The sequence below is a fragment of the Chenopodium album genome, chromosome 26, assembly GCF_948465745.1.
Source record: "Chenopodium album chromosome 26, dcCheAlbu1.1, whole genome shotgun sequence".
NCBI classification, from domain to species: Eukaryota; Viridiplantae; Streptophyta; class Magnoliopsida; order Caryophyllales; family Amaranthaceae; genus Chenopodium; species Chenopodium album.
This window is the reverse complement of record NC_137859.1, coordinates 6,586,458-6,601,911: the sequence shown is the minus strand read 5'-3', so window position 1 is coordinate 6,601,911 and position 15,454 is coordinate 6,586,458. Positions and strand designations below refer to the sequence as shown.

General features: G+C 33.7%; 1 protein-coding gene across 3 annotated transcripts; it reads right to left on the bottom strand.

Annotated features, from left to right (window-relative positions):
* Window positions 1-1,249: 1,249 nt before the first annotated feature.
* LOC145617450 (uncharacterized) lies at window positions 1,250-6,771 on the bottom strand. 3 transcript variants are annotated; one of them, XR_014107735.1, is made up of 4 exons: window positions 6,420-6,771; window positions 6,138-6,207; window positions 2,347-2,455; window positions 1,250-1,507 (listed from the first exon to the last, which is right to left on the bottom strand). XR_014107735.1 is itself a non-coding variant. In XM_081672156.1 (2 exons), exon 1 carries the CDS (start codon window positions 3,504-3,506, stop codon window positions 2,352-2,354), a length of 1,155 nt encoding a protein of 384 aa, XP_081528282.1. In that variant the 5' UTR covers window positions 3,507-5,657; the 3' UTR covers window positions 1,250-1,507; window positions 2,347-2,351. The 3 variants fall into 3 exon arrangements, 1 of the variants encoding a protein (XP_081528282.1); XR_014107736.1 differs by lacking the exon at window positions 2,347-2,455; XM_081672156.1 differs by lacking the exons at window positions 6,138-6,207; window positions 6,420-6,771 and having other exon boundaries at window positions 2,347-5,657.
* Window positions 6,772-15,454: the final 8,683 nt, after the last annotated feature.

Here is a 15,454-nt window from a genome sequence, read left to right as displayed (position 1 = left end):
TACCTCTTATTTTTAAACTCCATTTAAACATTAAATATAAACAAAATTTAATAAAATAAAATAAAAACCAATTCTAATTGAAGTTACAATTACGTAATTTAGATTGAGAAATTAAACAGAAAACCTATAAAACAGCATAGTGTAACAGAGGGCCCACTCCATGTGAATCTTCTGCAATACTAAAATATAATGGTTTGTTATAAAATTAATTTAAGATGCATTATTTTTAAAAGTTGTATTGAAGGGAAAAGACAATATACTTGTTTAGATTTGGATTAGAAGCGTAAGTGAAGGCGTACATCTTGCTATCGTGGTAGATTGTCAATCCACTTTCTATCATTATTGGACCTACCTTTTTTTTTTTTTTTTTTTTTAAGGAATTTATTGGACCTACTTGTAAATACTTGAATGAGATCTTTCTTTTTCATTCACGACCTCTCCAAAATATATAACATTACTAATACATACTTCGTATTGTATGTCATAAATTTCATACACAACTTATAAAAGGAATTGGTGACAATTATCATATTTGTTTAATCAATTGGATATTACACGATTAATAATTTCTCTTTTAAGGTTCTATACTTCTATCTATCTATGACATGAATGTTGCAAAATCATCACTTTAATAGCATGAGAAAATGTGATAACGGATCCCATCCATAAAGTATGTTCTAATTCTACGGATTAAACCACCAACCACAAAATTTGTTATCCTATAAGTGTACTAGAATGGGTCTTGATAGGAAAGTTTGGATGTCTGATTTTCCTCAACATGTTTGTAATTTTGATTTTCAATTGAGTAATGATGTTTGAGTTCCCTCTTGCGGTTTTGATTCAAAAAATAATAATAAAAAGTTAGTGTACTAGAATGTAGATAGTATTTTTGTATATGTTTTTTTTTTTATTACTTTATAAGAAAGAAAGACTAGGCATTGCGTACATAAAAAGGCAACAAAACTCTTAACATTCAAAACCTGATAGGATAAAATACAAGCTTTTAAAAAATGTGTGAAATAAGAAGACCTATCTAGTTTTTCCATGGCAACACCTCCTGTTGAGTTCAATCAATACCTAAGTATGTAACCCTTGTCCCTTAAATAGGGGCAACTACAAGTCTACAATTCCTACATGAACATATAAATGTAAGGATTTAAGGTGGTGTATTCCTTTTAGTTGATTAGATTTCAATATGTTGGTTGGATTTATTGTTTTTCCATTCCAGCAATTAGTAAGCCCAACCCGGTTAAAAAGTACATAATCTATTACAAAAGTCTTTAATCTGCAATGTATTTTGCTTATAAATACATTATGATAAACAAAAAGTAAAAAGAAAGTTTTATTTCCCAAAATCCAAACTTGCATATCTTCCATAGCATCAGCGAACAACTCACTTGCATCTCCGGTAGCTAGCTATGTCTTTGGAGTATATTTCCGCAAGAATATCATAGTGAATGAATGGAACTCCAAAGAGTCCAAACAAACCCTTAGCTTTCTTATGAGTCTGCAATATAAGAGAAGATAATGCAAAATATCAGTTTCATTAAACAAATCTGCTGAAGTGCAGTACAAAGTAGGCGTAACATAAAATCCAGACAAATTAGGGTCTAAATCCTGCATATGAACACCACAGCCAATGCAAATTTGCAGCATTTGAGATGCAATTTCATCAAATTACTTTCTCTAATCAATTTCATAGATGCGCTTTGCACAGATATTGATGAATAATTTTTTATAATCTGCAATGCAAATGAAGAGCATGGCAGAAATTGAAGAGCAGGGTATTGAAAACAGGGGTAAAGATAGATAATTGAAGCGATGCCAAATAGCCACAAAATCAAAGCACAAACAGTTCAACAGAGTAAATATAATGCAGAAGCAAACCGTTTACCACATGCTAAATATAACAATGAAGCAAGCATTTGGCAATAACCTTAATAACATAGAAGCAGGCTGGCAGGCAAGTATATCAGATTAACTTTCTACCTTATTATCGACTAAAAATTTGAAGATAATAAGGTAGAAAGTTAATCTGATATACTTGGGATAAAAAGTACGAGTAGTTTTCCACCCTATTGAAAACATTTCCCCTAAATTAAAAGAAAAACGCGTTCCTTCTCTCATAAGAGTATATGATTATACTCTCCACCTCTCTCCTTTTGGAAAATGCATACAATGGAGCACTATTTTCCATGAAACCAAACAACGAATAAGTTCCATGAAAATGGATTTTCCTACCAAACGGAGCCTCTAAGTATAAACATTCAAGTAAATTAGAATTTAACAAAAATGGCAGAAGAGATTAGTAAGATATGAAAACCAGAGAGTGAATTAATTACTCACCGAGCTTAATTTTTATGCTTAAGACACTCCAATGAGGCAAAGCATGGATAATACATGCTGGCAGCACCAACTACAAGATCTATCCCTCTTATCTCAGCAATCTTCTCAACTGTATCATTCATGAGATTGAATGCAAATAAGGATGGTGCCACATAAATAAAAACAACAGGTGCCTCAGGATGGAAGGCTATTGGCGTTATAAAACTACTATTGGCCACAAATTGGCGTAAACATTCCTCAGCAACGGGTAATTGGCATAAAGATATGCCCGGTTCTTCGAATGCAAGCTGTGGAATCCAACCTTGGGCATCTAGTGAACTTCCATTGTGTTTCCAAATCCATAACCCACGAAGCGTAGAGTAGCAGAGGTAGAGACATCCTTGAGATCCATGCAACATTCCACGGCCCTTTATAACACGTTGAGGTATGCGTAGGGAGTAAGCACTACTTACTTGCTCGCCTGAACGGAATTTAACTCCCACAACATAGCTCTTGCTTGTTATGAAAAACAAAGTGTTGTCAAGAAATACAGCACCAAACAAGCTCCAATGTGCTAAACAGACAGCTTTTTTGAGGCAGAATTCGGACTCAGACCATTGGTCCTTGCTAGAAGAAAAAACCTCAGCCACTACCCTTCCTCCTCCTAGCTCCTTGTTGAAGCTGATAACTCTAAAATTACACTGGGAGGAGAGAAGATAATCTGAAAGATTGATGATGGTGCAATACCGAGGTTTGGAAAGTCCTTGAACCCTTCGAGCTAAGGAAGGGCACATAGGCAGGACAAATTTTTCTCTGGTGGCAGGGTTGTATACATGAAAAATAAATGTATCACGCGAGCTGATAAGTATTAGTCCCCTGTGCATGGCCCAGTAGATATTCTCCATGGTATTTGAGACCAGGTTGCCATAGTCTACGGTTAAGTTTCCCAATGATAACGACGACAAGCCAATGCCATTACCATTGGCATCACACCTATCCTTATGGTGGTCATTGATGTCTACGGTAGCAATTTTGGTTTGACCATCGAAAGACCAACTAGTACTCGTGTAATCAGCATTCAGCAAGGGATAAGTAACAGGACCCGTACTCTTTCTCGTCAACACTCCAATTAGGGTGACCGAAAGGCAACTGATAACGCACAGTATTGAATAAAAGGCCATAAGGAGGGAGCCTTAATCCTTTCTGTGTGTTCAAAATGTAAGAAACATGAGAGTGCCATGTCTTAGATACACATTTGCATATATGAAGAGGTTTGATAGGTAGTTTCAACATAATATGTATCCAAATTTCATCTGGTAGTAGTTCGCCCAATCTAATATCCTTACATTTGCCCATCGATTCTTCTTCTTTATTCAGGCAACCCAATTGTTTTTTTTCACTAGGAAACATAGTCATTGCCAAATTAAATTTTTAGTTATCAAACCACGCAATAAAGTTGCAGACTTTATACCCAGAAATCAATCAACAACGTAACATTAGCTTTATTCCTTCAATCAGCCCAAAAAGAAAGAATCTTTAAACCCCAAAAAAATCGTTTATTTTCTAGACATCACAAAGTTAAAAACCCAATTCATAAAACAAATAGGTGTCAATAAATAAACCCTAACCCCAAAAAAGCTTCAGTCTTGGGAGTTGGCGCAGAGCCGGAGAGGGAGAAGGATATTCAGGAGCGTTGTGAGCCAATTGAGGTTAAGAGAACAGAGGAAATTGATGACCAGCATTGTTTTTTTTTAAGGTCATATTAATCATCTCATATAAATAGATCCTTCAATTTTGGGAAGTAAATAATTCCAAATTAATTAGGTTAGCACGATTATTTTAAATACTACGACTACGTTGTATTTTTTTCTTTTGATAAATTAAGTTATTAAATAAAATATACATATTGTTTAAAATATCTTAAACAAAATTGAACTACTTTATAAAATGATATATAATGGAATATTACGTTACTTTTTTTTAAGGAAAGATAGCATGAGCATCTTATTAATTTAAATCAAGTTTTATTTGTGGAAAGTGTTCAATACAAACATAATCGGGGTAGTTAATCATCTGATTTCAATTTTGTAATTATTTGACCTTTTTTCGCCGGTACATAAAAATTGTCGAGATGTTTACCATGTTCCCTAATACCCTCAAGAAGTCCTATTGAGTCAGTGGAACCATCCAATATGCCCTTAAGCGGTCATTTTACCCGTTCGCAACTTGCACCGATTTTGTAAACTCAAGCCTATCACAGACGTTTATGACAACATATAATGATCATATATGGTTTCAAACGGCATTATATGACCCCGAGTAGTATCCCTTTAAGTCTCAAGACTTTTCGCCACCGGGTCCCTAAACCTCAAAATTTCCTAAAATACGTGGATATATAGCCTTTAATTTTGTAATTTTTAAACCTGTTTTCGCCCCGATATAAAAATTGTCAAGATGTTTGCCATGGTCTCTAATACCCTTCGGGAATCAAATTGGGTTGGTGGAACCATCCAATACGCCCTTAAACGGTCATTTTACCCGTTCACAACTTGTAATGATTACATAAACTCAAACCTACCAGGCACATTTATGACAACATATAATGATCATATATGGTTTCAAATGACCTTATATAACCCCGGGATATATCCTCTATGGTCTCAACACTTTTCGCCATCAGCCCCGAAACCTCTAAATTTCCTCAAAAAGAGTGGATTATAGCCTTTTAATTTTGTAAATTTTTGACCTTTTTCGCCCGGAAATAAAAATTACCTAGATTTTTTACCAAGGTCCCTACTACCCTCTGAGAGTCCAATTGGGTTGGTGGAACCATCGAATATGCTCTTAAACGGTCAATTTACCCGTTCACAACTTGTAGTGATTTCGTAAACTCAAGCCTACCACGCATGTTTATGACAACATATAAGGATCATACATGGTTTCAAACGGCATTATATAACACTAGCCTTCTCTAAAGCTATATATCATAAATCCATTTACTTCCTATATTTCTAGGCTCTTCCCTAATCAACAATCTATTCCATGTAATCTTTTTTCTTACCCTTTTATTATTTGCATCTAGTTTTGTTGGATTATCTCCAATAACATATCTTGTATAGTTGTGTATAGGCAATTAGGATACCAACCAATATTATAGAACCAACTGACCCATAATTAAAATAGGCTAGAAGATACATATCACAAACTCCACAAATCCAATCGTAAAAAAATGCCCACAGACTCTATAGTCAAGTTAACTACTCTACATTTTTCTTTTTTTTTCTTTTTTTTTTTTTTTTTTTTTTGGGGGGGGGGGGGGGGGGGGGGGGGGATTGAAGTACAGTGTAGTTACTAATGCATTAAACATGTAGTAAGCCTATAAATTGCAAAGTAAAGGACTCTTAATCCAATCTGTCTCATGTTTGAGGTGGATGAAAACTAACATACTATGATAGAAACAGTATGTGTAATGGCTTAAAGGTGTCAAACAACCAAGTTTATTTTCATTGACATGATGTTTTGAGAATCTAATCATACTGGTTTAATTCATATTCAATTTGATTGAGATATATCATTGGACCTTATTAATTTCATTACTTATACAGAATTATGAGACATGAGTAATCAGGGTATATACTAAAGATTGAATTAAACACTCAAGAATACATAATTACAAAATTGATAGCCAAAGAAATTAATCACAGCACATGATAAGCAACATGAAACATAACACTTCTATTGATGAAAAATTGCTGAGAAAATATGCATTACATAGACGAAATTACATCTAAATAAACATGCAATAAACATACCTGAAATTAGCCTCTTTTCTGGATCTCTTTCTTTTTGACAAGAATTTTTTCGAGAATATTGAAATTAGATCTGCAATTATAGACGAAATTGAAGGGCAAAACTGAGCTTAATTCAGCAAATTGGAATTGGAATTGGCGAAATAAACATATAAAGATTAGAAATTGACAAAACCCAGCAAAAAAATCAGCAAATCGTGTAAATTAATTTGCGAAACAGAGAATTAGAGTAAATTTAAAGGGGAAATTCAATAGAAAAACAAAAAATTATGAGAAAAACTTTACCTTAGAATGAGAAGTTTGAATTTGTATGGGTCGATTAAAATTCTCAAACAAAATTGACGAATTGGGCAAATTAAAAGGGAAAATTCAGCAAAAAGAAAACGAATTAAATGTTTATGGTTCTTCAAGTAAAAATTTGAGGATGATATTCAGAGAGATTAGGGAGATTGATGAGCGCACAATTGGGGCAATGTCATATTTTCAGTAGTGATAGGTTAGGGATTTGCAGAAGTATAGTGGGAGTCGTGGGAGTTTTGAAATATTTCACAGAATAAAAAAAACTAAGTGGCGCGGTTTTTTTAGCTGTAACAACGCTATATTGCAGTGCTTTTTAATAAGCGCTCTAATTTTACACGGAAAGTGCATATTTCAGCACTATTAACATGTTGCGCGGCTACCAATGCGCCTTAATAGACTGTTTTTGTAGTACTCCCTCCGTGTTTTTTTAAGTGATACATTTTTCATTTCCGGCCGTGTTTTTTTAAGTGATACATTTCTTTTTTTGGCAAAACAATACATTAAAATATTATATCTCTCTCCTCTCATGGTCCCCACCCAAACTCACTACTACTTTTTTATTATATCTTTCCTTTCACATATATTACTTTTCAATGAATTATTAACCCCACTATCTTTCTTTAACAATTTTTTAATACTCTACTACCCCACTTACCTCTTATTTTATTAAGTCAATTAAATTGCCTAAAACTATGTGCCGGTCAATATGTATCACTTAAAAAAACACGGAGAGAGTAGTGTTTTTTCGTCCGGAAATAAAAATTGCCGAGATATTTACCATGGTCCCTAATATCCTCCGGGAGTCCAATTGGGTCGGTAGAACAATCAATATACCCTTAAACGGTCATTTTACCCGTTCACAACTTATAGTGATTTCGTAAACTCGAGCCTAACACGGACGTTTATGACAACATATAATGATCATATGTGGTTTCAAACGACATTATATGACCCCAAGATGTATCCATTAAGGTCTTAAGACTTTTCTCCACCGGGCCCTAAAACCGCAAAATTTCCACAAAAAGCGTGGATTATAACCTTCAATTTTGTAATTTTTTGACCTTTTATCCCCCGAAACTAAAAATTGCCGAGATGTTTACCATGGTCCGTAATACCCTCCGGAAGTACAATTAAGTCGGTGGAACCATCCAATATGCCCTTAAACGGTCATTTTACCCGTTCACAACTTATAGTAATTTCGTAAACTCAAGCCTACCACGGACGTTTATGACAACACATAATGATCATATATGGTTTTAAACGACATTATATGATCCCGAGATGTATCCGTTAGGGTCTCAAGGCTTATCGCCACTAGGCCCTGAAGCCTCAAATTTTCCTCAAAAAACGTGGATTATAGCCCTCAATTTTGTAATTTTTTTACCTTTTTTCGCTCGAAAATTAAAAATTGTCGAGATGTTTGCCATGGTCCCTAAAAATCCTCTGGGAGTCAAATTAGGTCGGTGGAACCATATAATAAGCCCTTAAACAGTCATTTTACCCGTTCACAACTTGTAATGATTTCATAAATTCAAGCCTAACACGTACATTTATGTTAACATATAATGATCATATATGGTTTCAAATGATATTATATGACCCCGAGATATATCCTCCAGGGTCTCAACACTTTTCGCCATCGGGCCCCAAAACCTCTAAATTTCCTAAAAAAACATGGATTATAGCCTTCAATTTTGTAATTTTTTGACCTTTTTTCGCCCGAAAATAAATGCCGAGATGTTTACCATGGTCCCTAATATCCTCTGGGCGTCTAATTGGATCGGTGCAACCATCCAATATGCCCTTAAACGGTCATTTTTACCAGTTCACAACTTATAGTAATTTCGTAAACTTAAGCCTCCCACGGACGTTTATTACAACATATAATGACCATATATGGTTTCAAACGGCATCACATGACCCCGAGATGTATCCCTCGGGGTCTCAAGGATTTTTGCTACCGGGCCCCGAAACCTCAAAATTTCTTAAAAAGCGTGGATTATATAGCCTTCAATTTTGTAATTTTTTGACCTTTTTTTCGCCCGAAAATAAAAATTGTCGAGACGTTTGCCATGGTCCCTAATAGCCTCTGGGAGTCAAATTGGATCGGTGGAACCATATAATAAGCCCTTAAACAGTCATTTTACCCGTTCACAACTTGTAATGATTTCGTAAACTCAAGCCTAACACATACATTTTTAACAACATATAATTATCTTATATGGTTTCAAATGGCATTATATGACCCTGAGATATATCCTCTAGGGTCTCAACACTTTTCGTCATCGGGCCCCGAAACCTCTAAATTTCCTCAAAAAGCGTGGATTATAAGCTTCAATTTTGTAATTTTTTGACCTTTTTTCGCCCGAAAATTAAAATTTGTTGAGATGTTTACCATGGTCCCAAAAACCCTCCGGGAGTCCTATTGGATCGGAGGAACCATCCAATATGCCATTAAACGGTCATATTACCCGTTCACAACTTGTAGTGATTTCGTAAACTCAAGCCTACTACGGACGTTTATTACAACATATAGTGATCATATATGGTTTCAAAGGGCATCATATGACCCCGAGATGTATCCCTTAGGGTCTCAAGGCTTTTCGCTACCGTGCCCCAAAACCTCAAAATTTCCTCAAAAAACGTGGATTATAGCCTTCAATTTTGTAATTTTTTGACCTTTTTTCGCCCGAAAATAAAAATTGCCGAGATGTTTGCCGTGATCTCTAATATCCTCCGGGAGTCAAATTAGGTTGGTGGAACCATATAATAAGCCCTTAAGCAGTTATTTTACCCGTTCACTACTTGTAATGATTTCATAAATTCAAGCCTAACACGTACATTTATGTTAACATATAATGATCATATATGGTTTCAAATGATATTATATCACCCCGAGATATATCCTCTAGGGTCTCAACACTTTTCGCCATCGGGCCCCGAAACCTCTAAATTTCCTCAAAAAACATGGAATATAGCCTTCAATTTTGTAATTTTTTGACCTTTTTTCGCGCAAAAATAAAAAATGTCGAGATGTTTACCATGGTCCCTAATATCCTCTGGGCGTCCAATTAGATCGGTGCAACCATCCAATATGCCCTTAAACGGTCATTTTACCAGTTCACAACTTATAGTGATTTCGTAAACTCAAGCCTACCACGGACGTTTATTACAACATATAATGATCATATATGGTTTCAAACGGCATCATATGACCCCGAGATGTATCCCTTAGGATCTCAAGGCTTTTTGCTACCGGGCCTCGAAACGTCAAAATTTCCTCAAAAGCGTGGATTAGCCTTCAATTTTGTAATTTTTTGAACTTTTTTTGCCTGGAAATAAAAATTGCCGAGATGTTTCCCATGGTCTCTAATACCTTCCAGGAGTCCAATTGGGTCGGTGGAACCTCCCAATATGCCATTAAACGATTATTTTACCCGTTAACAACTTGTAGTGATTTCGTAAACTCAAGCCTACCACGGACGTTTATGACAACATATAATGATCATATATGGTTTCAAAGGGCATCATATGACCCCGAGATGTATCCCTTAGGGTCTCAAAGCTTTTCGCTACCGTGCCCCAAAACCTCAAAATTTCCTCAAAAAACGTGGATTATAGCCTTCAATTTTGTAATTTTTTGACCTTTTTCACCCGAAAATAAAAATTGCTAAGATGTTTACCATGGTCCCTAATATCCTCCGGGAGTAAAATTGGGTCGTTGTAACCGTCCAATATCCCTTAAATGGTCATTTTAACCGTTCACAACTTGTAGTGATTTTGGAAACTCAAGCCTATATCACATACGTTTAGGAGAACATATAATGATCATATATGGTTTCAAACGGCATTATATGACCCTGAGATGTATCCCTTAGGGTCTCAAGGCTTTTCACCACAGGCCCTTAAACCTCAAAATTTCCTTAAAAAGGGTGGATTATAGCCTTTAATTTTGTTATTTTTTGACATTTTTTGCCTAAGAATAAAAATTGTTGAGATATTTACCATGGTCCCTAATACCCTCCAAGAGTCCAATTGGGTCGGTGGAGCCATCCAAGATGTCCTTAAACGGTCATTTTATCCGTACGCAATTTGCACTGATTTTGTAAACTCAAGCCTACCACGGACGTTTATGACAACATATAATGATCATATATGGTTGCAAACTGCATTATATGACTCCAAGATGTATCCCTTAGGGTCTTAAGGCTTTTCGCGACCTAAACATCAAAATTTCCTATAAGAGCATGGATTATAGCCTTCAATTTTTTAATTTTTTGACCTTTTTCGCCTGGAAATTAAAATTCTTAAGATGTTTACTATGGTCCCTAATACCCTCCGAGAGTCCAATTGAGTTGGTGGAACCAACAAATATGCTCTTAAACGGTCAATTTACCCGTTCACATCTTGTAGTGATTTCGTAAACTCAAGCCTACCACGGAAGTTTATGACAACATATAATGATCATATATGGTTTCAAACGGCATTATATGACATCGAGATATATCCCCTAGGGTCTCAACAATTTTTGCCACGGGGCCCGAAACCTCAAAATTTCCTCAAAAAGCGTGGATTATAAGTTGTAACTTCTTATTGTGTGGAAATTGTTAATTTAAATCAAGTTTGTGGAAATTGTTCAATAGAAACATATTCGGGGTAGTTAATTATATCCCACATAGGAACTAAGTGAGCTATGGTTTATACGTCTGCCTGGCATGAGAAAAAGCACAATTATCAAAGAGTAGTATCCTAAGGCCAAAAAAAAAAAAAAATTAAAATAATTAAAAAAAATATTAGTTAATTTCTACTATTTGTGAATAGTTTATAAAAAAATCTATTCTATGTAGACAAATTGATTCATTACAATACTCTAGTGACTAGGTTAGAACCCGTGCGATTGCACGGTTTATATGACATATGTTTTTATTATTTGTACATGTAAAAAAATGGGTTAATATAAAAAAGAATTATGCATCTTATAATAAAATATTTGTAATTTTAAAATTTTAGATTTTCATCAAAATTATGATATTTATCTGTTCAATGTCGCCTAATACACATTTTAATGTAAAAGTCTATTTATTAATAGTGTGCTATTTACAATTGTTTCATTTTTTTTTTAGAATAAATTGATAGATTGAAGTTGTACTAATTAAAGAAGCTTCTAATATTCAAAATGGCCGCTAAAGCTACCAAACTTAAGATTAATTGAGCTACCCCAACAAGATTCTAGGACAATTTCTTGATGAGATTGATCTAATTCTATTACTAGTATATTCCATACTGCAAGAAGAAAGTAATGAGATGGATCAAAATTATTGATCAGTCAACATCCAAACTAAAACAAAATTTAGTGATTATAGTACTTAAATACATAAATCACCCACCAATTTAAAGGCAGAAATTAACATTGTTGACAATGCCACGGAAACAGTAATAAAAATTGATAGGTAGCAGCAGGTTAAGGTGCCCCAATGCAAGTTGTGGGTATAACAGTGACTAGCAAAATATTCTACAAATACATGAATAAACGAGAAAGGCTAGCTTGAAATTAAATGAAAGGTTACTATCTTTTTAGTATAAGCACAAACACAAGAGAACTGTAACATTCATTTTTCATCATTACTAATGCATATAACTATAGAACTATAGAATGTTTAAGTATATATACAGTTAAAAGTTCAAACTGCTCATACACTTGCAATGAAACCTGGTATCTGCCTTCATATAGAAAAAAAACTTTTTATTACAAGAAGAAACATTTGATAACAATGATGAATGAAATGTAGGAAGACATGCAACCCAACATGGCAGCAAGAAACAACTACTTAGACCCAATTTAGGAGATAGTCCTGCTAATAGGCTACCATTGAACCTCCCCTCTCTTTAGAATCCTGACTGAGTTCAATATATATATTTCTTCTAGGCTTCTACAATTGAAACTTAGAACAAGTCAAAGACGAATCCCAGCTAACAAGCTGCTTCCTACTAGTGTACTTGCTTTCCCAACATTCTCGCCATTTGAACATTATAATCCACTTAAGCTTGCAAGAATGGGGGACTATTAATCTATGTAAGATCCTTAACACGGCCTCTTATAGATAGTCACAAATTTCAAAAACCAGAACATTTACAGGTTAAAGATGACGGATGGTGTTCATCAAAGACATGTAGAAAAGAAAGATTGTGAACAAAAGTAAAGAAAACATGCCAATGGAAGGAAGTACAAAATAAAATGAACCATTACAAATCCAACACTCAGTTATAGTGTATCAGAGAATCTACCAACTCTGTTGAATATGAGAAGTTCATTCCTTGACAGATAGTAGCAATAACAAGGATCTCAAATCTATACGAAGATAGCAGCTGTAAAACAATACTCCGTAAGAATAAACAAAGGTTTTTCTCTACATACAGAAGAAATCAGCCATAGAGACATAATGACATTTCAAGGATGACGATACAATGAATTCATACAAACTAGCAAGTACATAAGATAGGGATACAGGAGGGAAATTATACCACCAAGTAATAAATAAGAAGAGATTCCAAGGAATTTAAAACCTCGGACCTTTGGTAAAAGAACTGAACCTTCCTCGACAAAATGCAGAGGAATAATTAACGTAGAATTATTACACCATAAACATAAACATAAACATTATGTTCAACATGTTAGAAATTACAATTACAGAAAATTAGAAAACTAATTACAATGAAAATACAAACATAATAGGACGAGATTAATCTCTGTCCTTAGGATAATATTAGCCCCCACTACGATGCTGATGGGAATTCCTATGCTAATTTACCCCCAGGATTATCCTATTTCTAAGAATGAAAACACAGCATAATTTTCACTCTCCATGAACGTGTTTTTTTTTTTGAGAAGAACGTTTATCAGAAAGAATATGAAAACTAATCATTTTTTTACTGCCAATTAAACCATTATATAGAGATAAGTATGGCAGTTTCCCCCAAAGTTTACTTACTTTGGCGGAGATTGATTTAATATAATTTGCTTACTTGTCTTCAAAAAAAAAAAGTATGGCAGTTATTTTTGGGATAAAATAACTGCCTCCCTATATTATCCGAAAATTAAAAAAAATATTAATTAATTAATTGGCACATGTTAGTCATAATTAATTAACCATCGCGCGCGTGCCACGTGCTAAGTGCTAGTCTATGATTAGTAAATACTAGGTTAGATTCCGTGTCATGCACGGTAATTTCAATATTTATCATTAGTTTAATACAATTATTTTATTATAAAAAATAATATCAAATTGCAAAATAGGATGAAAGTTCTGTAATTACAATTTTTTTGAATCTTTAAAGAAAACAGAGGAAGAAATGCATGCACGACTAATAAAAATAACCATGGGTTACATTACAAAGTTATAGATAATATTACATCATTGTATTATATGACTTTGTTCTCGTCATAAAATAAATAAATATATAAATCTTTGTTGAATGTGTAAAAATGAATATACTTGCCAAATAGAAAAGAAATATTACTGTAAAGTAAGTATTAAATTAAATATTTCTCTAAGAAGTTTTGAAAAAAAAAAAAAAAAAAAAAAACCTTTTGGAGAGGAAATTTTTAACCAGGTTATGACAAGTGTCATTTCTAGTTTCGCCTTTAGTATAGGTATATTGATTTTGATAAATATACTACTAATCATTTACTAGCAAGCCCATGATTAAGCCCACACAAAAAGAGGGCTCACAACTCATAATACACATAGTACACACTAGTTAATAAACAAGACAATCCTTTCATATTCTTTCTATGTGGGACATTTCTCCCACAAAACTCACTAAATGAAGACTATATACAACACAACATGAATCAATCAAAGATGGATAGATATAACATATAATCTGAAAACTATCTAATTGACAATAATATCTAATTGTCCTGCGGCTTAAGACGGTAATGAGGATAAGAATAAGGACGGTGTGGATTGAAAAGGTTGGAGTTCTCCACATATTCTTAGGTGCACACTCATGCACCTAGAAATAGGTGTAACAACAGCACAATATGAACATTAGCTTTTCAGAAAGTGAACATAGGCATAAAAAAAGTGAACATTAGATTTTCAGAAAATGAACATAGGCATAAAAATGTGTGATTTTCGATTTCTTATGTGGTGACTTTGTGATTAACTTCGATTGATTAGGTTATACTACCTCCATTAACATTTAGTTGCAACTTTGGGGTATTATTTGAGAGACATAAAATATTCCAAAGTTGCAACTAAATATTAACGGAGGTTGTATATGATTTTCTTAATTCTAATGAATTGAATTTTTATCTGATTTTCTACCATTTTTAATCAATGAACATAATCACGCAAAATATGAACATATGCATAGGTTCCTTTAAATGTGAACGTTAGCTTTTCAGAAAGTGAACATAGGCATAAAAAATATGAACTTATGCATTTCAAAAAGTGAACATAACATTTCAAAATATAGCATAAGCAATGGTTTTCTCAAAGTGAATATAAACATTTAAAAGGTGAACATATACGTAAAAAATATGAACATAAACATTTAAGAAAGACAACATATGCATAAACCGATTTAATTAATATTTCATGAACAACACTACATATTTACATTATGAATATTTGAAATTATATATGAACATATAAAATATTATTATGAATATAATGCATTTAATTATGAACATAAAAATTTGAAGCAATAAAAAATAATATGATTATGAAACATATGCATTATAAGTAATAAATGTTCATTTTTTTACGTGTTCATTTTTTATTATTAAATGTTCATTTTTTTCATGTTCAAATTTTTTTACTAAATGTTCTTTTTTTTATATACTAAATGTTCATTTTGTAGAGAGTAGTGTTAATTTTTTTTTTTTACGTTATTGCACCTATCTAAGGTGCACAAGGGTGCACCTTAGACTAATTGGGAATTCTCCACACACACACAGAACGCATAGACAGCAGCGGGAACGGAGGCCCAGACGGCAGCGGCACGCAAGGCAG

Bases quoted from the DNA above. Each gene is read 5' to 3' on its own strand.
- LOC145617450 (XM_081672156.1), bottom strand. From the start codon at position 3,506: ATGGCCTTTTATTCAATACTGTGCGTTATCAGTTGCCTTTCGGTCACC.